We start from the raw sequence: 14,729 nt of genomic DNA, 5'->3' as shown, positions 1-14,729 counted from the left end.
ATGAACATTACTAACCGATTCCAAGAAAGCCAAAACTTTATTCCATTTGGAGGGTGCTACCTGAAGACTGCCAGTGGCAAATAAATTTTTAGTCAATATTTCACATAATTAAGGACCAAATTTTACAATCCTGTAGTAACGTGCTTATTGAAACATACAACTTTATGTTACAGGAGTAATTCACTGTGGCAAGTGGAACAGTTAGGAACAGTGTGTATGACTGTATATGCAGCCTCACTCATTGCAGGCATTGCCAACATTATATTCATCAAGAAGTTGACAATAAGAGCACTTATTGACTTGCAGGAACTTCACCCCCAATTTCAAATTATGAATTTCTCTCAGGGATACCCCACACAAAGTAATAGCAGAAATGGTTATCACTTACCACATTTTTGCAGTTCATGCAGTCAAAGTGCCACATCAAATAAATAGAATGCAACCCTCCTTTCTTTACTTACCAGCCAACCCAAGTCACTAAATCTGCATCAACTATCTACTTCGGAGTGCCATGGCTATATTAATTAGGATGCAGCCCTCAATATTGGCATCACCAGTGCAACCTACACTTTAGGTGCCTACAGCAGTGGTTCTCAGTTGGTACAGACGGAGTGCTGAAATGGAGATTCAAGAATAAGACTCATTTAGTAAATATCTTTCAGTGGATCAGCACATGTTCTACCTCGCCTTTCGTAGAAATTTGTTTCAGTAGCTGCATGTTGTTACACACAATCTGTGTTGCAATGAAGACCTATTCCCCTTGGCTACTGAGGAACATCTCTCTTCTTTTGCTATTTTCATTACTTCTTTGTCCCTGGAAACTTATTACCAGTGTCTTGTGTTGCATTGGGTAGCCTTCATCTCTGTGTCATTCCACCTCACCATCCTCCTTCAATGATCATGTGGCCCGATTCCTGTATTATTTTTCGAGGTCTGTGCCTCCTGGATGGCACTGCCATCGCCTCCATGAGGGTGACAGTCGTCATTTTTTACTGCTGTTACAGACTAGTTTTCCTCTGAGCACAACAACAACATTGGAATCTAGGACACTACCAGTGCAACTTGCAGTGCTCACCTAACACCTTAAAGAATGATCCTTATATTGGTGACAACCTTAGAGCATATCAGAACTATTTTTATGTTGCTTGCACTAAGAAGCTGCTTCACTTGCACAACATTTTAATTTGCCTTCTGTGTTGCAATGAATTTCTAACATTATGGCTAATTGAGCACATTTCTCCCCTTGTGCATGGATCATCCACAATAGGTGGGAGATATGACGAAGTCCAGTCAAAACCTTGGCAGAGAATGTAATTCAGTTGTTGCAGTATGTGTCAAGAAGGAATACTCATCACTATAGATTTGACAACTGTGGGTGGACAGGCTGTATGGGAGGAACCTCTAGGTATGGAATGGGTGGCAGTTGTCAAAATAGAGGCATAACTTGTGGTTAGTAGATATGATATAGACAGAAGCAGTGATGTAGCCATCTTTGAAGTGGATGACGATATCTATGAAGGTGGCTTGTTGGCTTTAGAAGGTCCATGTGAAGCAAAGGTGGAGAAGCAGTTGCAGATCTGTGGAATGTGGATAGGGTAACTTCACTCTCGATCCAGATCACAAAGATGTCTTCAGTGAACCTGAACGAGAAGAGTCCTTTAGCCACCACCACCACCACCACCACCACCACCACCACCACCACCACCACCACCACCCCCGCCGCCGCCGCCGCCGCCGCCGCCTACTCATACTCCAGTTCGGGCACAATCACCACCTATCCCATCAAAGCAAGGCTACCTAGGATATATAAGCTAAGATGCAACCATTGTGCTGCTTTCTATGTGGGTACGGCAACTAAAAAGCTGCCTGTCCACTTAAATGGCCACCTACAAACAGGGCAAGAAACAAGTTTATACCCAGCTGCTGGGCAAGCTGCTCAACTCAACATCCTTCATTTCAATGACTGCTTCACAGCCTGAGCCATATAGATCATGCCCACAAACACCATCTTTTCTGAAATGTGATAGGTGGGAACCCTCCCTGCATCATATTTTATGTTCCTGCGCCCCTCTGGCCTCCACCTCCGTTAGTCACTTTTCTTATCCATCCATATCTTCCTATTCCATCACTGCTCATCCCTTATTCCACAATCACACCCAGTCCTCACTTTTCTCCTTTTCTGGTACCACCACCCACCTGTCCACAACACCCTCCTTTTCTGGTACCACCAACCACCTGTCCACAACACCCTCCTCCTCTCCTCCCCCCCCCCCCCCACCCCATTCACACAGCCCCCCATCATGTGACTACGTCCATCCACCCTACTCTCTCCCCACCTCATCTCTGGGAGCTTTCAAGCAGCACTTCACTTTCACTCCCACCCGAAACACGGCTCGTTAGTACCTCCACTTTTCACTTCAGTGCAGTGCTTCAGTTTTATGTCATTCACCCCAGTTACATACAGTCCCATTTTGTGTTTAATCAACTATTTCTCCTTTGCAATTTAATTTGATAGAGAAAAAATTACCTGCCATGCAGCAGCAGAACATACACATGAAACAAGGTAATATGTGATTAGATGTATTTATCTATCCAAATAAATTACACTGTTCAAGAAGGTTCTATTTCTGATATTTAAGGGTGTGCTTCTAACACAGTTTACCACAGGAAATTCAAATATGCAATCAAAATATCATTGTGTGGGATACTTTTTATGTAATATGTAACGATGTATATATCCATGATTCAAACACATGGACGTTACAGAGAAACAAGTATGTTGCCGCATCCAGTAATAATGGAATATGACAGTTGCCTGTTCAACAGCGTGTGAGAAGAATTCGATGTCATTGTGTTATATTCCCCCCCCCCCCATGTGTAAGTCATTGAGACCACCTGCAATAGCTCATTATCTCTATTGGTGAATGCCGATCGCTGCATCGAAAACAAGTCTCAAGGGTGTTTTGCTGTACAACGGAAATAAGATACCTCTGCTCCAGTAGCTTATGCCAGATTCACCCAAGAGAATTACAAATTCATAGGAAGGGTATTAAATTCATTACTATACCATGAATACAAATGGAAAGTATTTGCAGAGTTCAAAGTAATTGCTACGGTACAGAGAATGCAACAAGGCTACCTGATATATGTCCGTTTCCTTTGTGAGTAGAATAGTCGAGAAAGAAATTGTCACTATGTGAAAAGGAAATGGCCTAGGTGGAGATGGAAAGTGGGCAAAAAGAATGTGCAACATTAAAGTCTGGTAGCTCCTTAAGGTATACTACATCCACCACTTCACATCAAACTTGGCCTAATGAAACTATTTGTAAAGGCCATGGATCCAACAGGCAGTGGGTTGGCATATCTAGCTACTAGATTCCCCCATCTTCCAGCTGCAAAAGTATAGCAAGGTGTATTTGTGGAACCACAAATAAAGGAGCTGCAGAAAGATGCCAGTTTTGAAGCGTGTTAAACTGACGAAGAAAAGACAGCCTGGTCCTGTACCAAGACGCTGTCAGAAACCTTCCTCGGAAGGAAAAGAGCTAATAACTACAAAGCCCTGGTGAATGAGATGATGAAAGAGTAACAACATTTGTGGTGCAGTATGTCTTTCAAGGTATGTTTGATGGACTCTCATCTGGACTACTACATAGAGAGCTGTAGTGACATATTGGATGAACATGGTGAAAATTTGATGAAGACATTTCTACCATAGAAAGGCGTTAGGAGGGAAGTGGGTACCTTCTATGTTAGCAGAATATTCATGGGATATCATTCAAGAGAAGAAAGATTCACTATACAAGACAAAAAAGTGATGTGCATTAGAATAATGTGGTTCAATTTCTTGTCAATTTTCTGTAATTTCCCATGTCGAATAAATGTTACAAAGCATATCCAGAAACATTACTGTGTTACATGTTAGATCTCACCTTCCATTAATGTAATGAACTTATGATATCATAAAAACCTGAATTTGTTTTTCGAGTTTCACCTCAAGTTTGCTGCAGTACATCAGAAACAGAAAAGAGAAATAAAATTGTAATGGCTCATAACCAATCACTGACATAAAATATTAAAACAAGTTTTTATAATATTGAACAATTTGGGGGTCAGTACTCCCTCTTGCTGTTAGATACAGTTCTCTTCTATGGTTGCAAGATATTCTTATTCCTTTAGTTAGCCAAGGTTTTTATATGTTTTCTTGGAATTATGTTTCACTGTTTTCTTGGGAAAACAATTTTCAAATACCCTTAAAAATGTATCGTGAAATATGTTATATCTCAAGTTTGCATCGGGTTCCACATACACTTCATCCCAGTCTAGCTCCTTTAGTCTTTCCCTAAAGTTTGCAGTATTTATATTGTTAATTGAACGCACTGCTTTGAAATTCTTATTTGATATACTGCATGGAGCTATGGCATGTACTGTAACTAGCTGTGCACCATGATCTGAAAGACCATCCTCAACAGGATAAACATTTATGTCCTTAAACTTATCTTGGTCTATAAAAAAGTCATCTATCAATGTCCTGCTGTTCTTTGTTATCCGAGTAGGAAAATCAATGCCGGAGCTCAAATTGAAAGAACTTAGTAATACTACAAGGTCATTCTTCCTATCACACTCTTTCAGGGAATCAACATTGAAATCCCCACAAATGACAATTTGCTTCCCCCTGTCTGACAGATAGCACAACAAAGCATCCAAGTTTTCTAGAAATAGCTGGAAATTCCCTGAGGGGGACCTATACACTGTTACAATTATGAAAGTGCCATCATTTAGTTTTAGTTCAGTGGCACATGCTTCCATATGTTGCTCTACACAAAAATTTTTAGTTTCTAAATGTTTTGCACTGTGCAAGCTTTTGACATATATGGCAACTCCTCCTCTCATCATATTATCTCTATTTACATGTGCAGCTAATTTGTACCCATTGATGCTAACCTTTTGCATATCAGTGACAATGTGATGCTCAGACAGGCATAGTACATCTATTACATTCTCAGTTTCTATATCTTCTAAACAAAGCAGAAGCTCATCAATTTTATTCTTCAATCCCCCAACATTTTGATGAAATATACTAACATTTTTCATTTTACTTTTGTGAGTATCTTTAACTTTTTTAACATCTTTAGTACTGGCCTGGCTGAGTTTCCCACTGGACACTGATCTTACACTAAAAAGAGAGTTACCACCACGAGATGTAGTTCCTGCCCCCTTTAAATTTCCTGCTATCAGCCCAGACAGTTTACCCTTCCCCTTCTTGTTGAGGTGAAGGCCATGTCTAGTATAGTCCCACCTACAGAGTGAATCAACAGGAACCACACCAATGTGTGATCCAGCAAAAGAGCCAAGTAGCCGTTCCAACTCCAAATTAACTCTCCTGACAGAAGAGCTCAAATGAGGCCGGTCGTGGCGCTCCAGAACTGACACAAACCCAACACTGGTATGACTCGATGCCGATGCAATATTTGCCAGGTCACACACTATGCTGTACCCCGGATCTTTGTCAATACAGTTGCCCGGCCCAACCACAATAACCACGGTATCTTCCTTAGTAAAGCCTCTCCATAGTGAACCTAAATCCTCTGTAACCTGCCCCAGTCCAGCACTAGGATTGATAAAATTTGTGACCTGGTATTCTGACCCTAATTCATCCTGCAGAAGTTGGCCCACACCCCTAGCATGCGAACTACCTAGCAACAAGACTTTCTTTCTCTTTGCACACTTCCCTACCTTCTTATTCAATTTGCTGCCGAAAGCTTGTTGAGCCCTGTCTACATCTACTTCTGTGAGAGGCTCATCAGTTTCCGACTGAGGCAACAGGTCAAACCTATATTGTACATTAATAACAAAGCTGTCAGAAGAATTTCTTGGCCGGTTCCTTACGCCTGTTGCCACTTCCCACCCCTGTTTACCCTTCTCCCCCCTTAACCTGCACAGTTCTCGTCTAGCGTCATTTAACTCAGCCTGAAGGGCAGCAATTTTCCCCTCCTGTTCCACAATCTTTCTATCTCTACTGCATAGCCTACAGAACCACTGATGAGTCTCGCTCATTTTCCCAATTCCCAAACCACTACAATCTCCCCAATGAAAAGAGTTACTACATCCATCACACCAGACCCCAGAGCTAACAATTCTATGGCACGTCAGGCACTTTACACTCATGGTACAAATCGATTTTAGTGACAGAAAGACAATTAAGTTACTGGAAAACAATGAAAATACGTGTACAAAAAATTAGGCCTACTCGCGACAATGTAAACAATGGTTCAGAAGTTTCTTACTGAAAATTACTTTAGAGACGACGATACTCTACAGATATAAAGCAGCAGCAAACGTATTTGGCACACTAAACTATCAGTAAATGCACTTAAAATTGCGGTATGAAGTTTAATCTGAAAGCTCAAAAGTTTGGCCTGGCCCCAATAGGTAAACAAAACGAACGTTGCTTGATTACTATGAAAATACGCAAGTAAGACAAAAACTTTTAATGGTACACTTGAAGAGCACTATAATTAACGTAATAAATTAGTTTAAAGTGTTAGAAACCGTTTATTACTACTAAAATTACTTATCTTGTATGGGAGCTGTGACTCAAACGTCTGTATAGCAGGCGCAGGGCTACCAAATTGTTATATTTGTCAGGTAAAACACATTCTGTGGTGTAGGGCATTTAGGATTATGTGAAATTATTCAGGTGTTTAATCATGATGTCCATTTAGCTAAAGTTGTTGGCATCAATTGAATAGAGAAGCGAATTACTACAAGCTCAAAATATTACCACTGATGTTGTGGTAAGACACTCGGAGCTTATGAAGTGACTTAAAATATTTTTATGAAAATTGGGGCCCCACTCCCCCTGGACTAAAGTTGCTGCCAGTGAAGTTAATATCAATCATGAATTTCACTAGGTGTTCCTTGATGAAACCAGGAACAGATTTATTCAAGATAAATATATCTTATCTTATTGACAATCTAACTTTAAAGGCAATATGAAACAGTGAAAACTTTAGATGAAACATTTCCTGAAAGATAGGCCCACTAATTGTCATTGCCAGTGTAACAGTCAGAAGGTTATAATATGCTACCCACTACACAAATAATGGTGATTTACATGAGAGTGCACTGTTTACTGAAATGTGTGGGCATGTTGGGGAAAGAACGGGGACTCAATACTCCATATCACACCAGGCATTTCATCATCTTACACGTAAGTACAATATTTAGTAGTTTTTATACTGAAGTAGTAAAAGTAATTTTAAAAATTAAATGAAATGGAGCATACATACATTTTACAATAATTCATTACTGAGCAGCATCTGAAGGTGAGCTTGTAAGTTTAGCAGTAATATTTGTTTTCTACCTCATCATGTAGCTCATGGTTGAGCTATCATTCTGTTACCTAGCTGTGGTGGTCTCGGGCTCCTGAAAAACTGTCTTCCATCATTACTTTTCCAACTCATATGTTACTATTATTTCTGTCTCCTCCTCCATGAAGACATCATGGTGATAGTACTTTTTATCACTTGCCATGATTTATCTAGTGTTTGTGCCCTTTCCAAGCCACAGTGGGAAACTGGAGTTAGGGTTCATGATTACATTTTTGTTTTGCTATGTTCCAGATAATTTTAATTGTAATAAATTTCATACAAGATCTATCATAATAGCTATTACTAGTCTTGTGAAATAACAGAGGGCAATAAATTAAACATTTTTCTTAATAATGAAATGTCCATTACTGCATTCTTTTTGTACTTATGCTGGGATTTAATGAAAGGGCTGGAAGTACTTCACAGCAAAGCAAATGAGATATTTAGAGCAACAACTTAGCAAGCGCTCATCATACGGATATACTATTGTTTTATTTCTATGAAATCATCATAATTAAATACAATTAAATTTGCAAATACAGTTTTAAATGTTATTTAAATTTGTTCATAGCAAAATCTAATTCTGACTGAAAATGTGTGTGAATGCAGAAAATGTGCTTGTAAAATAAATAAATTACTTATTGGAGGCAGCAATTTTAGCTTTCATTGTCAGTTCTGTAATTAGGTCTCCTGTCTTTCCATACTATGAAATGGAAAGCTGTTGCACACCGCATAGCGGAGATGCTGAGTTGCAGGTAGGCACAACAGAGAGACTATTGTTGATGAAGGCCTTAACGGCCTTTTATGTGGGTGTCTTTTTGTTCTGCCTATGTACGACTCCGCATCTCTGCTATATGGCGAATAGCAACTTTCCTTCTCATAATATTGTTACATTACATCCCAGATTTTCCATTGTTTCCCTTTTGTCTTTCCATACTTTCATAGGGAAACACTCAAGTATTTTTATGCCTGAAATGAAGTAAATAAAGTTTACATATAACACTAATTTCAGTAATTCCTTGTCTCTGTGGGAAGAAATACAGCTGAAGGAAAACATCTAAAAATCAGAGTGATGAGCACTCTCTCTTGCACAGAAAATGAAGTATTAGGAGGCAATGTAGTATTGATTAGTAATGCTTACATCGCTGTCCTCTATCCAATGAGAAGATTATGAACTTCAGTGTCCACATGTTCCACAATACAGGATAACACTGCATGCAACATGCAACCAAAGGTAGTACTGTCAACAGTGGCTAGACAATACACTTTTTTAGACTACCACATTCTCTGATTCAATGTACTGCACCACAGACAACTATTAATTTGCTCTACTCTGTACATCAGTATCTCATGCAACAAATAGTACCATAGGGCAAACCACCGGCAAAATGCTGCTGTTAAGGCACGTGAAAGATGAACACATTCCTCTTCAAAATACTTGCATTAGAGTGGGGAAACAGCTGCCCCAGTCTACATTTTGCCTTCCTCACCCAAAATCTTTGTATGTGAACATATTCCCACTGTATTTAACACACAAGAATCTAAAATCATTTACCTGGTCTCTCTCTGCAGTGAAACCTTCATACTCAGCATCTCCATCTCACTGTCCCTGTGTATGTATATGGCTCTCTGCCACTCTCTCTTTCTTCTCCCACTGTCTCATTTTTTCCCCACCTATTTACAGTATATCCCACTGCCAATGTCACCTCTCTCAATCACACTGTTTGCATTTGCCTTTACTCCCACTGTCTCCACAACTCCTTAACAGCTCAAAAATAGTTCTGGGGTATCCAATTTGGTTTTTTTCCCTTATATTCAAGAGTGTAAAACCTCAGGCCAAAATTGTCACTCCCCCACACCTGTGTTTTCAAGTACACAACAAGACTGATGTATGGCGTCCACAAGTCTTTTTGTCTACACTGGCTCCTATCTCTTTTCCACCCACTTTTCTTTCACATATCTTTCCTCCTCTTTTACTACCACTGTCCCACTGCCCACCAATATCTCCTTACCTTTCTTTTTAAAGAAATTTCCATCATTTGACTATTAATAGTTCATTTGTTTTACACAGTCATGATTTCAGCTGTATACCCATTCTCAAGCTCATGTCTGTGAGTCATAGAAAAATTGTATTATTGGTCTTATGATGTGTTCTACTGCAGGATATGAGTACATGAGGAGGATATGTAAAATGGCTGTCATTGTGCACAGTTGAAAACCACAAATTAGCCTATAAAGATAGAAATACCTTTTTCCAATAACAGAACAACACAGCATGACAGACATATTAACATTTCAACATGCATTGAAGAATGGCTATAAAGATAAAGCCATTATTGTGAAAAATAAAAGCACACTCTAAAGTCAATTTATGGAAATTTGTTCTAAAAAATTCCCCACGTTTGTTCCCTCATGTCCATTCCACCATTGTGTAGCATTTGAATGCAATGGAGAACGTTCAACAATGAAGTTTATGAGTACCACAAGCCAAGTCAGAAAAATTACTGGTTGGCCTTATGTGCATTATCCTCTTGCTTGTCCTCAATTAGTATGTGAACGCCACTGATCATTCCTATCCTGTTTCATTACTGCTGACTAGAAAATTTTTCTTTATGTTAATCTAAGGGAAAGAATAGAAAGGTATTCTTTAGTCCAAACAATCAGCAATGCCACATAGAAAGACTTATTTGCATCCACATAAGATAATGTTATGCATCTGGTCAAACAGTGGCCATGTGGTGTACTATGAGTTCCTTGCAAAACAGACATCTTGCAGATGCCTTTCTGCACCCACCTTTTTCCATCTGATATTGCACACTCCAGTTTCATCTTTTCTGCTCTCTGTTCGACGATCTTCACGTACTCCCTTTTGGAGTGAAAATACAGTTTGAACATGGCTCTGTGTGTTCTTTGCTACAAAACTAAATGAATTCTAAAGTTGTGGATTGAGAAAGTTACCCCTACACTGGAATATGGTAGTGAACAGTGCAGCAGATTACGTTATTTGATGACTTAAGTCTCCATTATGTATAATATGCGTTTTTTGAGCTTATAGTAAACACTACAGCTTTATTTATTGGGCTAAGATGATCCATTGGTCATGAAAGGGTTAATCTGGAAACAAACAGTAAAAGGCTAAGTATGGAATAACATTTGCCACAGTCAATCCCTCTGCCAATCAAATAAATTGTCTTAAACCAGCAGGCTAACTGCATGAGGAGTTGTGGTGGACAGAGTGAGAATGTCAGTGAGGGGATGGGATGACAGAGGGTATAATATAGGAGGCACAGGGACAGGGATAGAGTTATGCATGCAAAAGGGCAGCATGAGATGAGTATGTGCCAAGCAAGACGGCAAGAGATGGAAATGAGTCACCGTGGTACAACAACTGAATTAGAAAAATGCTGCAGAAGCAAAGGGAACTTCACAGCAAACATAAACATAGCCAAAGCTTTGCAGACAAACAAAAATTACACAAAGCGAAATGTGGTGTGAGGAGGGCTATGCGAGAGGCGTTCAGTGAATTCGAAAGTAAAGTTCTATGTACTGACTTGGCAGAAAATTCTAAGAAATTTTGGTCTTACGTCAAAGCGGTAGGTGGATCAAAACAAAATGTCCAGACACTCTGTGACCAAAACTGTACTGAAACAGATGATGACAGACTAAAGGCCGAAATACTAAATGGCTTCTTCCAAATCTGTTTCACAGAGGAAGACTGCAGTGTACTTCCTTCTCTAGAATGTCGCATAGATGACAAATTGGTAGATATCGAAATAGATGACAGAGGGACACAGAAACAATTAAAATCGCTCAAAAGAGTAAAGGCCGCTGGACCAGCTGGGATAGCAGTTTGATTTTACACAGAGTACGCGAAGGAACTTGGCCCCTTTCTTGCAGTGGTGTACCGTAGGTCTCTAGAAGAAGGTAGCATTCCAAAGGATTGGAAAAGGGCACAGGTCATCCCTGTTTTCAAGAAGGGGCATCTAACAGATGTGCGGAACTATAGACCTATATCTCTAACGTTGATCAGTTGTAGAATTTTGGAACACGTATTATGTTCGAGTATAATGTCTTTTCTGGAGACTAGAAATCTACTCTGTAGGAATCAGCATGGGATTCGAAAAAGACGGTCGTGTGAAACCCAGCTCGCGCTATTCGTCCATGAGACTCAGAGGGCCACAGACACTGGTTCACAGGTAGATGCCGTGTTTCTTGACTTCCCCAAGGCGTTTGACACAGTTCCTCACAGTCGTTTAATGAACAAAGTAAGAGCATATGGACTATCAGACCAATTATGTGATTGGATTGAGGAGTTCCTAGATAACAGAACGCAGCGTGTCATTCTCAATGGAGAGAAGTCTTCCGAAGTAAGAGTGATTTCAGGTGTGCCGCAGGGGAGTGTCACAGGACCGTTGCTATTTAAAATATACATGAATGACCTTGTGGATGACATCGGAAGTTCACTGAGGCTTTTTGTGGATGATGCTGTGGTATATCGAGAGGTTGTAGCAATGGAAAATTGTACTGAAATGCAGGAGCATCTGCAGCGTATTGACACATGGTGCAGGAAATGGCAATTGAATCTCAATGTAGACAAGCGTAATGTGCTGCGAATATATAGAAAAATAGATCCCATATCATTTAGCTACAAAATAGCAGGTCAGCAACTGGAAGGAGTTAATTCCACAAATTATCTGGGAGTATGCATTAGGAGTGATTTAAAATGGAATGATCATATAAAGTTGATCGTTGGTAAAGCAGATGCCAGACAGATTCATTGGAAGAATCCTAAGGAAATGCAACACGAAAACAAAGGAAGTAGGTTACAGTATGCTTATTCGCCCACTGCTTGAATACTGCTCAGCAGTGTGGGATCCGTACCAGATAGGGTTGATAGAAGAGATAGAGAAGATCCAATGGAGAGCAGCGCGCTTCGTTACAGGATAATTTAGTAATCGCAAAAGCATTACGGGGATGATAGATAAACTCCAGTGGAAGACTCTGCAGGAGAGATGCTCAGTAGCTCGGTATGGGCTTTTGTTAAAGTTTTGAGAACATACCTTCACCAAAGAGTGAAGCAGTATATTGCTCCCTTCTATGTGTATCTCGTGAAGAGACCATGAGGATAAAAGAGAGATTTGAGTCCACAAAGAAGCATACCAACAGTCCTACTTTCCACGAACAATACAAGACTGGAATAGAAGGGAGAACCTCTAGAGGTATTCAGGGTACTCTCCGCCACACACAGTCAGGTGGCTTGCGGAGTATGGATCTAGATGTAGATGTAGGGGCTACCAACTACTGAGGGAGGAGGATTGTGGAACTTAAGAACAAGTTAATGGGAAATCCCATATGTTTAAGTTGGTGAAGCTGGTATGGGAGTGGTGAGAGGACTGGAGATGGGTCTCGAGGATGCTGTACACCTGTTGTGGAGCTACCAACAAGTCAGGCACCTTGTACTGAGTGACTTGTTGTCATTAGGTAGTCTAGTATGCTCTCGGCAGGCAAAGGATGCAAATTAACTGTGGCACCCAGATGGGCCAGGCTATTTCATATGTCCGTCAAGCGATAAATACCGCTTTGGGAGAAAAGAAGGATTACACAGACAATATTCTCCATTTCACAGCATGATGAGATTCCAGGTCACTTGCTAAGAATGTGGTTAACTTGTTCCAGTCCCCATTAACATTGGCATATTTTCCTCTTTAAGAAACTCAACTACGCTGAGTGATAGTTGTATACTTAAATATATATTTATCTGAAGATGCTGATTTTAATATGTGCCATAACTATGGAATAAGTGGACTGTGGTCTAAACACAACTACAATTAGTAATTTTTGCTGACCTTTACAATGACTTATTTTGAAATGTCAATTTGCAGCTTAAATATTTGTCTTCTTCCTCTTTGATCATATTTCCCTCACAATCTATGACAATAAACATTTAATTGCTATTGCACATTTGTAACCAATCTTTCATAGTTATGATGACAATGAAAATTTTCAGTGTGAATTATGTACTACATAATTAATGTCCAGTGTCAAGTTCATGTACACAATTTTGAACAACTATTTGACTGAAATACTTTAGCATACCACCAATGAAGAATTAGTTTCAAAGAAAAAGATGAAAAAAATGTACCACATAAGAAAATATTAAAGTGGCAACTTTAACGTATAATTAAGCTACTGTCATAAGCGAAAAATCTCACCTGCTGACTGTTCCTCTAGGTGTACCTCTTGTGGCCCCTGCAAGAAATTAAAAAAGCTGAATAACTTTACATCAACTTAATTTAAGTGTAAGTCAGACACCTTGAAACATGGCAGTGGTATGTCACCTCACTACACATACTCACCTCGGTGTTAATAGGTTGGTAAACTAAAATAATGATGGAGATTAGGAATCATGTACAGTGACAAGTTGATAGTTATGAAATGTTATTGAAGTGAGAATTATTAAAAATGCATAATTATCTAAGTGAAGAAGCACAAAATATTTGAATTTTAAATGAGCTTAACAGTCTGAATTCGCTACAGCTGACATCTGCGACACAGCTTCCGACAGAGAGCAGGACAAAGGTGCCCAAAAAATTCAAGTTAACAAGGATACTGCCAGTGGCCAAAACAGTAGGACAGCACAGTTTGGTGGAATGAACTCCCCTCAACTATTACCTGGTGGAGTAGTCCAAAGGATCATGGAAGGGGAAATGAATGATGCACCATTTTAAAATCACAAATTATAGAAACAGTGATCAAAATAAGGTCCATTTTGACTTCATCTACGTCTGTCAGGCCAGAAATTGGAGAATGGTTCTCAGTCCCAGAGATCCAACTGAGGTTGGCCCACACAACAGAAAACTAGGTGGAATTGTTGAAACACCTAGCAAACGAAATACAGTAAGTTTTTTTCTATCCTGATAAGATGTGACAACACTTAGTATGGAACTGTTTATAATGAAGATAGTTTGCCTTTGCAGAATGATGGTTAAAAAGTGAAGAGCATATCTCTTTGTGCGAGTTGGCACGTGACATACCTCAGTCCACCAAGAGACCACAATACACCACACTAAAATTGTGTGAGAATGTAACACTGTGGTGGTAAGGATAACATTTGTAAGATATTCTACCTGGTCATCACAGATGGGGAAATGATGTTTCTTGAAGGGTGCCAGGGAGCAGTAAATCTCCAGTCATCCTTAAAAAGCTGCCATTTGGGTGTTCTCGAGGGTGGGGTAGGAGTCAGAATGTAGCCAGCAAATGGGAAATGGTTGCTTGAATACTTATCAGAGACAATGGAACATTAGAGATGATGGGCAAACTGGGCAGTGCCAGAGAGCTATAGATGGAGGTAGGAGTGCA

At 39.8% G+C, this 14,729-nt stretch overlaps 1 protein-coding gene across 1 annotated transcript in view; it reads right to left on the bottom strand.

The window, feature by feature from the left end:
• The window catches only part of LOC126321991 (chaplin-A-like), a 142,375-nt gene that overhangs the window by 107,312 nt on the left and 20,334 nt on the right, over positions 1-14,729 (bottom strand). The window contains exon 5 of the mRNA XM_049994246.1: positions 13,583-13,619. Within this exon, the coding sequence (XP_049850203.1) occupies positions 13,583-13,619 (37 nt within the window). The remainder of the gene's footprint in view (positions 1-13,582; positions 13,620-14,729) is intronic.

The sequence above is a fragment of the Schistocerca gregaria genome, unplaced genomic scaffold, assembly GCF_023897955.1.
Source record: "Schistocerca gregaria isolate iqSchGreg1 unplaced genomic scaffold, iqSchGreg1.2 ptg000784l, whole genome shotgun sequence".
Classification (NCBI taxonomy): Eukaryota; Metazoa; Arthropoda; class Insecta; order Orthoptera; family Acrididae; genus Schistocerca; species Schistocerca gregaria.
Note: the sequence above shows the minus strand (reverse complement) of the source record. Positions and strands in the feature narration are given on the sequence as shown.